Source organism: Girardinichthys multiradiatus, chromosome 23 (assembly GCF_021462225.1).
Source record: "Girardinichthys multiradiatus isolate DD_20200921_A chromosome 23, DD_fGirMul_XY1, whole genome shotgun sequence".
NCBI lineage: Eukaryota > Metazoa > Chordata > Actinopteri > Cyprinodontiformes > Goodeidae > Girardinichthys > Girardinichthys multiradiatus.
This window is the reverse complement of record NC_061815.1, coordinates 13,449,903-13,463,889: the sequence shown is the minus strand read 5'-3', so window position 1 is coordinate 13,463,889 and position 13,987 is coordinate 13,449,903. Positions and strand designations below refer to the sequence as shown.

The 13,987-nt window shown below is 42.3% G+C and overlaps 1 protein-coding gene and 1 long non-coding RNA gene across 4 annotated transcripts in view; one reads left to right on the top strand and one right to left on the bottom strand.

Moving 5' to 3' along the window:
• The window catches only part of LOC124860203, an 81,220-nt gene that overhangs the window by 36,384 nt on the left and 30,849 nt on the right, over positions 1 to 13,987 (bottom strand). The gene's annotated exons all lie outside the window — the stretch shown is intronic.
• Positions 1 to 13,987, top strand: part of gpc3 (glypican 3) — a 198,136-nt gene that overhangs the window by 171,102 nt on the left and 13,047 nt on the right. For both annotated transcript variants that reach the window (XM_047353254.1, XM_047353255.1), the window contains one exon: positions 893 to 1,079. In XM_047353254.1, the coding sequence (XP_047209210.1) occupies positions 893 to 1,079 (187 nt within the window). The remainder of the gene's footprint in view (positions 1 to 892; positions 1,080 to 13,987) is intronic.

Genomic DNA, 13,987 nt, shown 5'->3' with positions numbered 1-13,987 from the left:
AACCATGAAACACAAAATTCCCACCTCCCACCCAGCCTTCAGGAAGGTGTAACAACTAAACACAGATGGAAAATAAAGTTAAACGCTGAAATAACAGCAAATAAGGAAAAATTGGAGAGTAGTATGAGAATGTAGTGAAGAGAGTGAAAGTGGTCATTATGTCCTCCATCAGTCTATAGCAGCACAACTACAGAGATAGCTCAGGATAACCTAAGCCACTCTAACTATAAGCTTTATCAAAAAGGAAAGTTTTAAGCCTAGCCTTAAAAGTAGACAGGGTGTCTGCATCAAAGACTAAAACCGGGAGCTGGTTCCACAGGAGAGGAGCCTGATAACTAAAGGATCTGCCTCCCATTCTACTTCTAGAGACTTTAGGAACCACCAGTAAACCTGCAGTCTGAGAACAAAGTGCTCTGTTAGGAACATATGGAACAATCAGATCTCTGATGTATGATGGAGCTAGGTCATTAAGGGCTTTATATGTGAGGAGGAGAATTTTTAATTCTATTCTGGATTTAACAGGGAGCCAATGAAGGGAAGCTAAAATGCACCTTTCTATTTATATGATTGGATTCATCAGATGTTCACAGATCACAGATTCTTCCATCCAATCTGACAGTTTAAATTGCTTTGCAAAGAAGAGTTGGCATAAATTTTTACTTGATGTACAAAGCTGGTAGAGACACGCAACAAATGGGATTCTACGGAGTATGGACTCAGGTGGGCTGAATACAAATTAACACAAAAGTTCTAAATTTTTCATTAGTAAAATATTTGGAACAACTAGGAATCATTTTAACTTTTCTTCACAATTATGCTCTATATCTAGCTCTATCACATAAAAGGTCAACAAAATACTGACCATTAACCAGTTTGTGTTTCCCGTCCTCAGCTGCTAAACATTGTGACAGTATCTGAGAAGCGATGGCGAGCTCGGTCACGAGGAGCTGGAGCAAATGGGTGGAGTGACGATGCTGAGGAGGGATTTGGAAGCGGCGACTGTGACGACGAGGATGAGTGCGCCGCAGTGTCAGGGCTGGGGCCTCCTCCGAGGCGTAAACGGCTGCGGATCTTTGCAGGTTAGGCACACAAATGTCTTTAAAACCGTGGATCTGAAGAACTACATTAGAGTGCAGCTGCTGTGGCTTTAAATGAGATGCTGAATCCGCACCGATAAGTTCAAATTATCCTAAATTTGATTTCTAGGACCGGCTGTGAGAAAGAAATGTTCAGCCAGAGCTAATGACTTGTTTACAATCAAGCCCACTAACTTAATTAGACCCATTTGCTTAAATGCTGATGACTGAGTGGATGGATTTGGCTTCTTGTGCAGAGTCAGTGAGATCAGAGGCACTGGGCACAGCAGGGAGGTATTAACATGGCTAATGTATGTTGATACCAACGTGACACTGTGCTGCCGGACACGTGAGACTTCCAAATCGGTGTTGATTGCATGAAAAATGTCAAACATACCCAGCAAAACAGAGGTATACAGTTAAAGCCACATAGTTGTGTTTAAAGAGAGAAATAACTGTATTTATTTATTCATATAGCTTTAAAATTCTCTAAAACAATTATTTTGTTATTTAGGAAATTGAAATAATTTTGATGTTATCTGACCAAAAGAATTAACTGTTTCGTCTGTTTTTATGTTAGAAAATGAGAAAAAAGAGGTGTTGTGTCATGTTGTACAGGGTATGTAAATATCCTGTTTCACCTGTAGATCCTCAAAAAAAAACCATCCAAACTGCTGGAAGAAAGACGGTGAACCTAAAGTGCCTTGAGACGACGCGCTATATAAATAAAACTGAATTGAATTGAACCCAGTCAGAGAGCAGGAACAACCACGTTCAATCTGCTGATGTAAAACCAGAGCAGCTGAGCAAACACGTCAGTGGGAGTAGCCCTCCTATGGCAGAGGTTTGGGTTCGCCGGACAGAGATCATGAGGAGGAACTGGGGGTTCACACCGAAATCACTTCCAGCAGGCTGGGCCGTGAGAGCCTGATGCCCTCTCTTACATTCTGCTGTTGTGCGTAGTCATTACACTGTCCGCTCTGACTTACAAGCTGCTGAAAGGTCCACTTTAGAGTTTTATTTGATCTCCTGTGAGAGTCATGAATTAGCCGTTTGTGCTTTCAGTGTGCATGCTCCTCATGAGAGTATGTGTTTGTATCTGCAGGCCTATTTACCCATTTACATCAATGTTTGCAGACTTTGATGAGTCCCTGCTTATTGACAGATGCACAGATAGTTGCTGATAGCTTGTGATGACCCAGCAAAACGCTGACCCAGCACGGCTGCTTGGCCTCTTTTGGTAAAACGGGTCTGGAGTTCAAAGGTCAATCTGTAGAGCACCAGGCCTAATGGGTTCCCTGTTTATGCTCTGCTCCTCTGAGATGGATGAGCCAGATCTGATTTCACAAAGCCCTGAGCAGATCGAAGGCGAGGCACAGACACTCTTACACTGAGGACATAGGGATAGAAGCCACAACAACAAGGTGCAGACAGGACAGACATATGGCTGAGACCCCAACACAGCTTCCCTGTCAACCTGCTGACCTCACAGAGGATGTTCCCAAACAGGCCTAATGATTGATCTCTCCTCAGCCATTCTATACACAGATTCCATGAGCTTCTCATACCTAACACCACACACACACAGATACATAAACACACATGTGCTTCCCCTGCTGACCAATCAGACCTTGCTATTAAATGTTCTCCACAGCATTCCAGGCCAGTAGAGCTATTCCAGGATGGGGATCCCCATGCAGCACCCCGCCCCCCTAAAGTAAGACCTACAGGCAGGCACAGAGCTGGGTACGACTCAGCCAGCTGATCTCTCAGGCAGTTGCAGTACCTTGCAAACGTATTCATACCTCTTTAAGCTTTTTACATTTTGTTACTTTACAACACTGCAAATCAATGTATTTTATTTGGATTTTACATGATAGACCAACAAACGTGAAAGTTGAAAGAAAATCTTTTAGTTATTTATTTATTGATTGATTTTCTTTTTTACATATAAAATTTCTAAAAGTATTTTACGCACTTGGATACCACTACCTTTACTTTGACACCTCTAAAAAACTTGGGTGCAATTTTTAAACTTCTTTCAGAAGTTGCTTGTAAGGAAATAGATCCTTCATAAATGTTATTTAATCTTGTTTTTAGTGAGTCTGGAACAAATTAAACGAGTCAGAGGTAACGTTGCAAAGAAGTTAAAAGCAAGGTTAGGTTGCAAAGCAACATCCCAAGCTATAAACATCTCACAGAGCACTGTTTAATCAGTCATCTACAAACAGAAAGAGTACAGCACAACTCCAGACTTACTAAATAATGGCAATCAGCTTAAACTGACAGGTGAGCAAGGACAGCTTATATAAGGAACGCACAAAAGAGGCCCATGGTAACTGGCAGAGCTGCAGAGATGCACAGTTCAGGTGGGAGAATCTGTTAACAAGACAACTATTAGTAAATCTGACATTTATGCAAAAGTGGCAAAAGAAAGACATTGTAGAAAGAAAAACATAAAATCCTCTTTGCATTTTGTCACAAGCCACTTAGAGGACCCAGCAAACATGTAAAAGAAGTTGCTCTGGTATAGAATGAGACTGAAGTTTAACCTTTTGATCTTCAGAAAGACGCTATGTGTGGTACCATGGAATGGTAGAATCATTTTGAAGGGATGTTTTGCTTCAGCACGGATTTAAGAAAACTTGTCCGAGTTAATTGACAGATGGATGGAGCTAAATACAGGACAGTCCTGGAAGAAAGGATCATGATAGAGGCTGTAAAGGACTTGAGAGTGTGGCGGAGGTGTACTTTCCACCTTAAACATACAGCAACAGCTGCACTGGAATCCAACCGAGAATCTGCTGCAATATTTGAAGACCAATGTTCATAGATACTCTTCATCCAATCTGATTGAACTTGAACAGCTCAAACCATGTTGCACAAGAAGGTATGCAAATATTTCAGTCAAAAGCTGGTAGAGATGTATGTCAGAAGACTTGAAGCTATGACTGCAGCAGTATTGACTCATAGGAACCGACAACCACATGCCCCACTTTTCAGATTTTTATTAGTAAAAAATATTTCCTTTCAATTTACAGTTTTGAATACGTTGTTTTGCTCTCCTGAATAATATCCCAATGAAATGCATTGCAGTTTGTGGTTGTAATTTGAGAAAATTACAACCAGGGCTGCAGACATTTTCACAATCCACTGTAAACATGCTGGTCGCATATGTTTTTGAGTTTGCAGACCAGCATTGAGTCACATGTTCACCCATGTGACGGAGGTAGAGCACATGTTAAGACGGTGGTATTGGTCAGATGATTTAAATGACTTGTTGCTTGCTGCTCTATATCTGTTTCAGACAAGCTGATGTAAGATCAGCTGACTCATTTTCTGATGACTGATGTTACAAGATACATCCCTTAGCTAAAACTGCGGATATTGCTGATACATGCCACACAGTTCCCTACCTCCATCTGTGGGAATGCCCATGAGTTATCTATTGGTTCTGCTTGGGACTGCAGTGTTTTTTCGTTAATCCATTCATCTTGGATTCCACATTCTCCTTATAAGGGCTCACCTGTGTTTTTTTGCTTTCATGCACACCTGCTCCCTGACTGTACCGCCTCTGTGGAGAACAAAAGAACACGCCACCATCCCCACAAAAACCTCCTCACAGATTTCTGTCAAAGTCTTACTTTATGGCCACATAATACTCACAGTTTTCAGTCCCTCCTGCTGTCAGTTCATAGCTGTACTGCTGCATCAGAAACACAATGATTTAGAATACATTAGGTTGAAATTGGATTTAAATTGATCCTTCCCTGTGGCGGTTACATTTATCATAAGTTTCCAGGTGAGATTACACGATATGAGAGCACTGAAATGTGGCAAATCACTTCAGGGGTCTTATAATACCTCCTACGGAATAACTGTATGTGCAAAAAGGTTGACTAATCAGTTTTGAACCCTTTGCGAGATTGCTAAAAACAGTATGTGCTGGAGTGAAACTTTGTTTCTCAGCTCCTGCAGCCTTCTGCTCCAACCTGACATGCTTAGCAGAAGTCAAGTGAATAGACCTGTTGTTACACTTCTGCGCTCAGACATTCGGTCACTGAAGCAAATCTTCGTGGAGCTCCTGAGCATTTTTTTTTTATCAGCTCCAGCAGTTAGTGAAATCCAAAGTGGAAATATTCCCGTTATGTGAAACACGCAGCTTATGATGAGAAGCTGGACTGGGCTCACCTTTCAAATTTGTTGAGCTGGAACAAAGGCGCAGAAGGAAAGAGGGAGGCGATGAAAGAACGTGGGGATAAAACGGAAAGAGACAAAAACACCTTTATACCTGCAAAGGTTGATACACTGGGAAACCTAAACATTCCTTGCTCTGTATGTGGGTGGAATTAACCACCGCACATGCTGCCAGTATGGGAAGCTGGTATGTTAATTAACTGCAGCTGTCACCCCTGACCCCCTGCACCTGATAGGTGAGTCACCGGGCGCCAGTCTTGCACTGTGTTCGCCACATGTCTTCATCAGCCCAGCCATAATTCTCACACTATTAGCAGCATATGTATGTTTGTTTCTGCATTGTTTCAGCTCTATATGGTTTCACAGAGCCATACAGATTCACGAATGTACTTGTAGGAGAGGAGTCTCCGACATGTGGCTGCCAGTTCCAGTTTGCGTGCCACAAGGAGAGGGGCTCAGACAATGCAGATGTGAGTGCAGGTGTCTGAGGGGAAGATGAATCTGGGTGCCCATATGGCCTGAGACTGAGAATACAGAGGCACAAAACATCCACATTTAACTTCTGTCAAACGTTTACCCACAACGATCATTGCCCGTGCTGCATGGATACAATTTTGAAGGGATAATTGCAAATCTTTGACATGAAGTTCTGCAAAGGTCTTATCAGTGATAGTTCCTCCACCTGTAGTAGAATAATGTCATATCACTGTGAGCTTAAATTAGGAAAGTCATCAGAGTGGTGGAAGCCAACAGCTAATCCTCCTATTATAGCTGACTTTAGCTATTTAAATCAACTCTAAATGGAAACCAAATCATTGGGATAGAATACTATTTTAGCTGATCAGTCTACAATTTTACAACATAGCTGTTGTTATATTGGATTCTGTTTTGTTTAGTCAAATGACATCTGTGTTCCTATATGGACGTAATGTTATTTCAGCCTGCTTGTTGTATCAATTGAGGTGGATTGATATAAAGTGCATCAGTTTTGAGAATTAGCTGCCACAACTCTGTGGACTTATTTCTTTTGTAACAAGATCATAGTGAGATGACATCTTTCTATTATCTGTTAAGGGAAATATTACGGAAAATAACTTGGCAGAACGTCTCTTCAAAAAACCAAAACCAGTCATTTAGTACCTTACCTGCTAGAGATAACATTTGTGGCATCTTGATTTTGTGTAAATCCAGATTAACTAAAGCTAACCCTCCAGAGGGGCCAAGACCAAATCCAACTTTTACGATGTTTAAACAACTCTACTATTTTATAGACCATTAAACTGTCTTTACATTTTCAATCGATGGGTACCAAGAAGTAGAGCCCTGCAGTACCCCACATGCCATACTTTTAAATTCAGATGTTGATCTTGTAAAAACACTGTAACTTTTGTCAGAAAGGTATGAACAAAAACACATCAGAGCCTCACTGGACACACATACTGTATATTGTATCCTTTGAAGATACTATGAGCAATAGTGACAAAAGCAGAGTTTAAATCAAGCAAGATCAGAGCTGTGAAAACTCTTGGAGTCAGCTGCCATGACTCTGGAGACCTTAAAGTGATGTGTATGGAAACCAGACTGAAACATGTAGAACCAGTTATGTTGTTCTAAAAACAAGAGTCAAGTTGTTCTGCAACTACCTTTTCAGGAATGTTGGAGTGAAGCAGTAATTCTTAGGGTGCAATGAATCCAAACTGCATGCTTCAAGGGGCCCCAGAGCACATTACACAATGGGAAGTATTGCATATCTCTAATACAAGGGCCAGTCAGGTTTACAGTTTGTTTTTCTGACATTACCAGCCTGAGGCATTAACAAACATTCAACACTCTTTCACAAAACCTCAACACTGATCTTCGATTTAGATCAGTGGTTCTCAAACATTTATTAATTACTATAAAGACTACATTCTCCAGTAAAAAGTTTTGGTTCTTTGTTGGTTTCTTTGCACTTCCCAGTTTGTGTTCTTCAGGGTGCTGTTCATATTGGATTAGAGACATGATTTATTTGCTCCAGTTCATTTAGATGTTTTTCTGTTACCTCCCTGCTTATTTGTGTTAATTAGTCACTCTCCCTCAATATTCTCCCTTCTACCAGCTGCCCCTGAACCTCTCCCCGATTAGCGTCTTCAGTTCATTGGTCCATACTTCACTTCCCTCAGCATTTAAACTCTCAGGTTTTCATTGTTTGCCACTGGTTCTTCCTGATGTCTACCCTGAAACTGTTCACAACCCCGTTTGCCACCCTGGATTCTACCTCGCCCATGTGTAGTCTCTTGCCATCTTGTGAGTTCTTGGTTTATTATTATCATTGAGATAACTCTTCAACTCACCATGTGGCTCCCTCACTATGCTCTGCACATTACTCCAACTTCAAACCAGCACAACATGACAGCCACAGGTTAGGGTTAAGTTGGGTATAATGTGATCCAAGATAAATGTTTTAACCTCAGACGTAATTGTGTAAGAAACAAGCTCTTATTCTTGCTTCACTGTTGTCGGAGTACTTGAAATATTCTCCACTGCACTTCTCTTTTGTAGTAGTTTCCATTTAAAGCGAAGATCCATCTATTGCTTCAACAGCTCATCTTTCTGGCCATTCAGCTCTACATTGTACTTGAGCTTTTTTTTTTTTACCATGTGGTAGAGGATTGAGTACCACTAAACATGGCCCAAGTACCAGCATTGGTACCTGCATCACAGTTTGAGAAAAATTGGTTTAGACTGTAAAGGTGTAAAATGCAGTTTGTAGGTTAGGTTAGGATGTTTGTTGTAGTGGTTGATAATGTGTAACACACAGAAAATGTTCTGACCCAGTGTTCTCTATGACCATCCCTCTTGTAACTTCTAAACAGCTTGTTTAAATTTAGCCAGTCCTCCTCCCCTCTCCATCCACGCCTGTCGCAAAAATGATGTAGCCGGCTGCCATCTGTGTAAACAGGCACGGCTAGTTGGGGCTGGAGCCTCTCATCTCGCTCTCACTGAAGCGGTTCCCAGCTCTGCGTCTGAGTGGGGTGACAGTGGAGCGGAAGATGGGGAACGAGCTTAAAAAGAAGGGAGGAGAGGAATGAGGGGATGAAATTATCCTCTTATTGGATCCTTAATGCCCTTCCACTCTGAAGCTTTCCTAAATCAGTCCAGAGATAAAACCCTTAAGATCAGCCCAAAGGCAGGAAGAAAAGCCCTGGTTTTAATTTCTGTGGATACAAGCACAGAGTTGACTGGGTTCTCATAGTACATGTGAGGGGGGCCCACCAGTATTTGGTTCCTTTTCTAAGCCCATACATTTTTTTCTGTGTTTGTGACTGTGCCTCTTGGACAAGCGTTTGTTTGCTCAAGAGCTTTATTTACATTCACAGGCACTTTTTGGACGCAGTAAATTGATTCCAGGTCCGTTCCTGGGTCGTGTCCATCAGCTCCGCCACAGTCCACAAACACTCCACACACAGCGGGGCCATTCTCGAACCCTGCTGCTCTGCTGCTGGCCACCACAGGGACACACAGAAACCATTTTGTGGGACTGTCCTAAAGGTTTGGTTGAAGCTTTCAGCGATTAGCTGTTCTCATGTTGACCCTCTCATCTGCATCCTAAATTCTCCCTCTGTTTGTTTTTTCTTTTGGCCTGCTTCAGTTCAGTTTTTTAGTCCTTTCTTGAAAGAAACCCAAAGGTGCAGCGAAACTAGATAGCATCCAAAGAATGTCTCTGGTGCTGATAAGAGCCGTCATTGTCCGGTGTGTTCTGACACAGAAACAGTGCTCCGTGCCAACCTCTGACCCTCCATGGAGCGCTAACCTCTGAGGTGATTCACAGCCCGTAAGCGCCGTAGAGCTCCCCACCCTGAGCAAGCTGCTTCCCCTCAGCACAGAATCAACTCTTTGTATGTTTGATTTGTTATGGTTTTTACTACGCTCACCCACACTTTTTCCACCATAACAGCATTGCTACTGTGAGGAATTTTGCTGTGGAAATGTGTGCGTCTGTTCTGAGCTACTCTTTCGCTTCAGGCCTGTTCTGCTTTTTATGATGGTGTGAGCTGCTAGCTGGAAGTACAGACTAAAAATACATTAAAGTCAATGTAATTTGGACTGTGCAGGAAGAGGTCAATGAGTGCAGCATGCTGCTCATCCCCTCCCCAATGCAATATAAATTAGTGTATCTTGACTTTAATTTGCTTCACAAGCCACAAAGAGTCTCTGTGATAAGTTGTATTTCACTCATGTCAGAGCTAAACAACCTATTAGAAGTCGGATTGGAAGTTTTGTATATTTGGTTCTTCTTTTTGTTTTTTTCTAAATAGGTCTGGTCTCCTGATTCCACTTGGTAATGAGTGTAGTTCTGCTCTCAGTATAAATCTAGCTGTTCAAGGAGAAAGTAGAGTTAGGTCATAAAACACTATGCACAATTGCAAACCTACCAAGACATGACCATCAACCTAAACTGGCAGCTAAGAAGAGCATGTAATCAGGGAAGCAGCCAAGTGGCCAAAGAAATCTATGAAAGCCCCTTCGAGCAGCCACAGCTCTGGAGGGAGAGGCTCCTGACAGGACAACTTTTCTTTGTGAACTTTACAAATCTCACCTGGAAGCATGGCAAGAAGAAAGCTGATGTTAAGAGAAAACTGAAGAAATCCAATATCCAGTTGTCTTCAAGCCATGTCGTGGGCACAGCAAACATATGAAAGACCAAATTTGATCTAAGACCCTGTGTGTAGCAAGAAACAAACACTACACATCACCCTGGACCCGCCATCTAAGCTATGAAGCATGGTGGTGGGAACACTATGTTGTGAATATGCTTTTTCTAGCATGGTGGAGAGGTTACAGTTGATCAGAAATTGATAATAGCTAAATACAGTGTCGTTGCTGTATTTAGCTGATAGATGCTGTTAGAGGTTGCTAAACCGTTTCACCTTCCACAGCTGTAATAGAGTGGTTTAGATCTAAACATAATTATCTGTTAGATTAGCCTAAACCTGAGAATATAGAGCAAAACAAGTACATGCTACATTTCTCAGATTTTTATTTGTTAAAAATGTAATACTATATGTAATTTTGACTCCATTGTTGGTCTTTCACATATTGAACTTTGTGGCTTTAACATGACAAAATGTGAAAACGTTTAAGAGGTGTGAATACTTTTGCACTGTACTGTACTTCTCCACTTCAGTTTAAAAGACGACCAGATATCATTATCTCTTTACATCCACAGCCGTTTGTGGCATGACTTCCCCCCGTCTCACATTGTGGTCCAGTGTGGGAGTGTCCCTCAGCCTGGAATAACAGTGAGTGCAGGGAAGCTTGGAGGCAGCTCAGGGAGCTGTGCTGTTTTAAAGGCCAGGGGCAGGGCCTCCTGCGGACGTCTCGTTTGTCTTGGCTCGACATTCCCAGCCTCTCCGTGCACCCCTGTGGTCGGCTTGTTGGTGTGGGGGCAGACTGTAATCTCCCCGCCAGACAAAGGCATCTTGCTCAAGTCTGTCAATGTGCAGCCTCTCTGGACAGTTCATACAAAGTGACAAACCAGCCAGTAATCACTACCTAGCTTCTTATCAGTCCTCCTCTAGGAAGTGAAACTCCTTGGATTTGGTTGCCCATGTCATGTTTTTACAGAACCTGGTGGCTCCGGGCCAGGAACTGCACACAAACCCTCACTTTCCAATGTGCTGAGTCTGAAATCCATTTGAACATTTACTCCACAGAGATGATACAAAGTGATAAAATATTTGCTGTACCTCAAGAACCAAAATGTAAGCTGTCGAACTTTGAAGGCCTAAATTAAATTTGACTAGCTTAGGTGTGTTATGTGCACACATGGTCTGCCAATGCAGCGCCAAACTAAACCATCTCTCCTGTTTCATAAGAAGCACCTGTGTTTGGAGACTTAACATTCCACATACTTATCTGACCCTAAAAAGGACTTTGTGTGCAGCACACGTGCTGAATAAACTGAACAGCACCATCAAGCTGTATTCTCTCCTGAGGGCTTGTAGCAACGTGTCAACCAGCTACTGATGTGCATCTACTCTGCAAAGTAATTTAGTCAAATGTAAGCAAAATGTTTCCAGACTGTGTCGGATCATTTCTGGAATATGTAATCTTCACCTGTAGCAATGTTTTTTCACATAGTTTGCTTGTTGTGACAACTGCACACTGTAAACGGCAAGCCTTAGGCATCCGCTGAAAACAAGACTCCAGACTCTCTCTCCCCCTCCCTCTGTTTCTCTGTCCTCCTCTGAGCAGACAGACAGAAAGGCCACACGAACACGCATGGGACTTGCACTCCAGCCTCTGTTTGACCTGTCAGGGTGATCCAAACAAACATCCGCTCCTCGCCTTAAGAAACCCACAGTGCCTGCATGCATTCTGTTCGCTGCATGAATTGGTCACTAAAGACAACATAAATTTATAGCTTGAATGTGACTTGGAAGTGACTACCAGTCCTGCTCATTCATGGTACTACCAATCAATGGTTGGACTGTTGACCCTTCGCCTTGGTCGTAACTCGAGCCCCTGAAGCCATGGTGAAACTAGCAGAGATACTCTAGCTAGTTGGTGTCTCTTTGCGGTGTGACAGTCTGAAAATGGAGGATCTGAATGGATGTGCCGTGGGAGGGCCATGTTTATTTGAAAACCATACAGGGCTCACATTTATCACTCACAGGGCTTATACAACCACACATGTCAATGTATTTTATCGGATTTAATATAAAAGACCAACATTTAAAAAGCATCATCTTTTGAATGTTTTTACAAATGAAAATCTAGAAAGTGTGGCATGCAGCCCTCTTAACTCATCCCATCAATCCCATGGAGTGAATTTATGTAGCACTATTTTAGTCATGCTGACCTCTCAAAGCACGTTACACTAGAGCCAGATTCACCCAAAAACACTCACAAACATGCACACATTCATACACTGATATGCAGATCGGTATGCCACTTTGGGTTAAGTGCCTTGCCCAGGGGCACATCGACGTGTGACAGCCACAGTCGTCCAACATATTGCTTTCAGAAATCAACTTCCTCATAAAAAAAAAACTTGACCTGACTGTTGTTTATTATTATAAATCCAGGTGTTTTATAAAGCCCTCAGATGATTGTTGGAGAACATTAGTGAACAAACCAAACAGCCAAGAGGCCCATAGTAACTCTGGAGGAGCTGCCAATATCCACAGCTTAGCTGGGAGAATCTGTCTGTGTCAAACGTCAGCCTTCTAGGACTGGTGTCCTGCAACTTTCAAATGTGTCTTTGTGTCAAAACACTTGATTGACACAATTAGGTCATTACCAGGACTCTGTAGAAGTTGAGTGGATGAGGAGCTGATTAATTTGATTCAGGTGTGTTGGACTCAGGATACATCCAAACGTTGCAGGACACCGTCCCTCGAGGACTGGACTTTGACACCCCTGATCTATAGGTACCAGGTGTGCAATTTACAAATCTGGCTTTTATGTAAACGTTGCAAAAAGAAAGCCATTGTTAAAAGACTCCTGTGTCCTATTGTGTTATTCATTTGTTAGCATGGTCTAGTCAAAGTCCAGGCCTTAATCCAATTGAGACTCGGTGTCAAGATTTGAAATTAGGTGACTGACTGTAAAACAGAATGGGTTGACATGCACCAAGAGACTTGCAGCTGTAATTAAAATAAAAGGTGGTTCTACAAAGTGTTGACTCAGGAGGGCTGAACTCAAAAGCAAGCCAGCATTTTCAGATTTTGATTTGTAAAAACCTGTAAAAACTCGTTTTATTTTCATACAATATCAGAATTATGTAAAATGTTGTGTTGGTCTATCAGATAACATCCCAAAGCTCGTGGCTGTAATGTGACCATTTCAAGGCCCTGTATTAGTCTAATTGTCCCTGTCTCTTCACTGTCCTCGCTCCTCCCAACAATAAAATACCACAAAAAGAAAGAGTGAACAAGAGGAAAATGAGTCTGGATGACTCCTGTTTTCTATCTGATTCACTCACACCCTGTCTGTATTTAGGTCTAAAAACACAGCCACAGGTGTTCATCACTAATTATACCAGAATATTATTAGTCCCAGACTGGTGCAGGGATCTAAGTTTGCATAGTGTTCAGTCCCAGTTGGGTTGTTTTTAAATTCTGCAGAACAAGGCCCCTCTGTGGTGTCACTCATGTCCATGTGTTTAAACTAGGAAGAAAGACCCTTTTACTCCCTGGGATTTTTTTATTCTTTCTCAGAAACTGAGGGTTTTTTCTCCCTTCACATTATTGCCGCTGTAAAGCAGCAACAGCAGCAGCAACAATGTCCTTCCACTTTGTCTCTCGCTTTTTCACAAACACTCATTGAGGCAAGCGCATCCAACCCACTCAATCATCCGCACACAATGCACAAATACAGACGTGCATACCCCAGTAGCCCCCCTGCCCCACCTCACCCTGCCCCTTATCCACACTGTGTATAAAAGCTGTATCGAATTGCACCTTGAGCTTAATTGGCTCAGCGGTACAGTGTGCTGCTGTCGAAAGTGACTAATCGGCCTTTCAGAGCCCCAGAGAATGTCTGCCCGCTGCCATGTCAGAGGACACAGCGGGGTAAAAAAAAGTTAATTGTCCTCGGGCAGCAGTTCAAAAGATGTTGTAACTGCAGAGAAATTTGTGGGAGCTGCAGTTTGGAGCTTTGGAGGTTTATTTATTTGCCTCATTTCTCTATTTAAGATGGTGCTTGGCAGTGTAAAGGCCTGAGGCCAA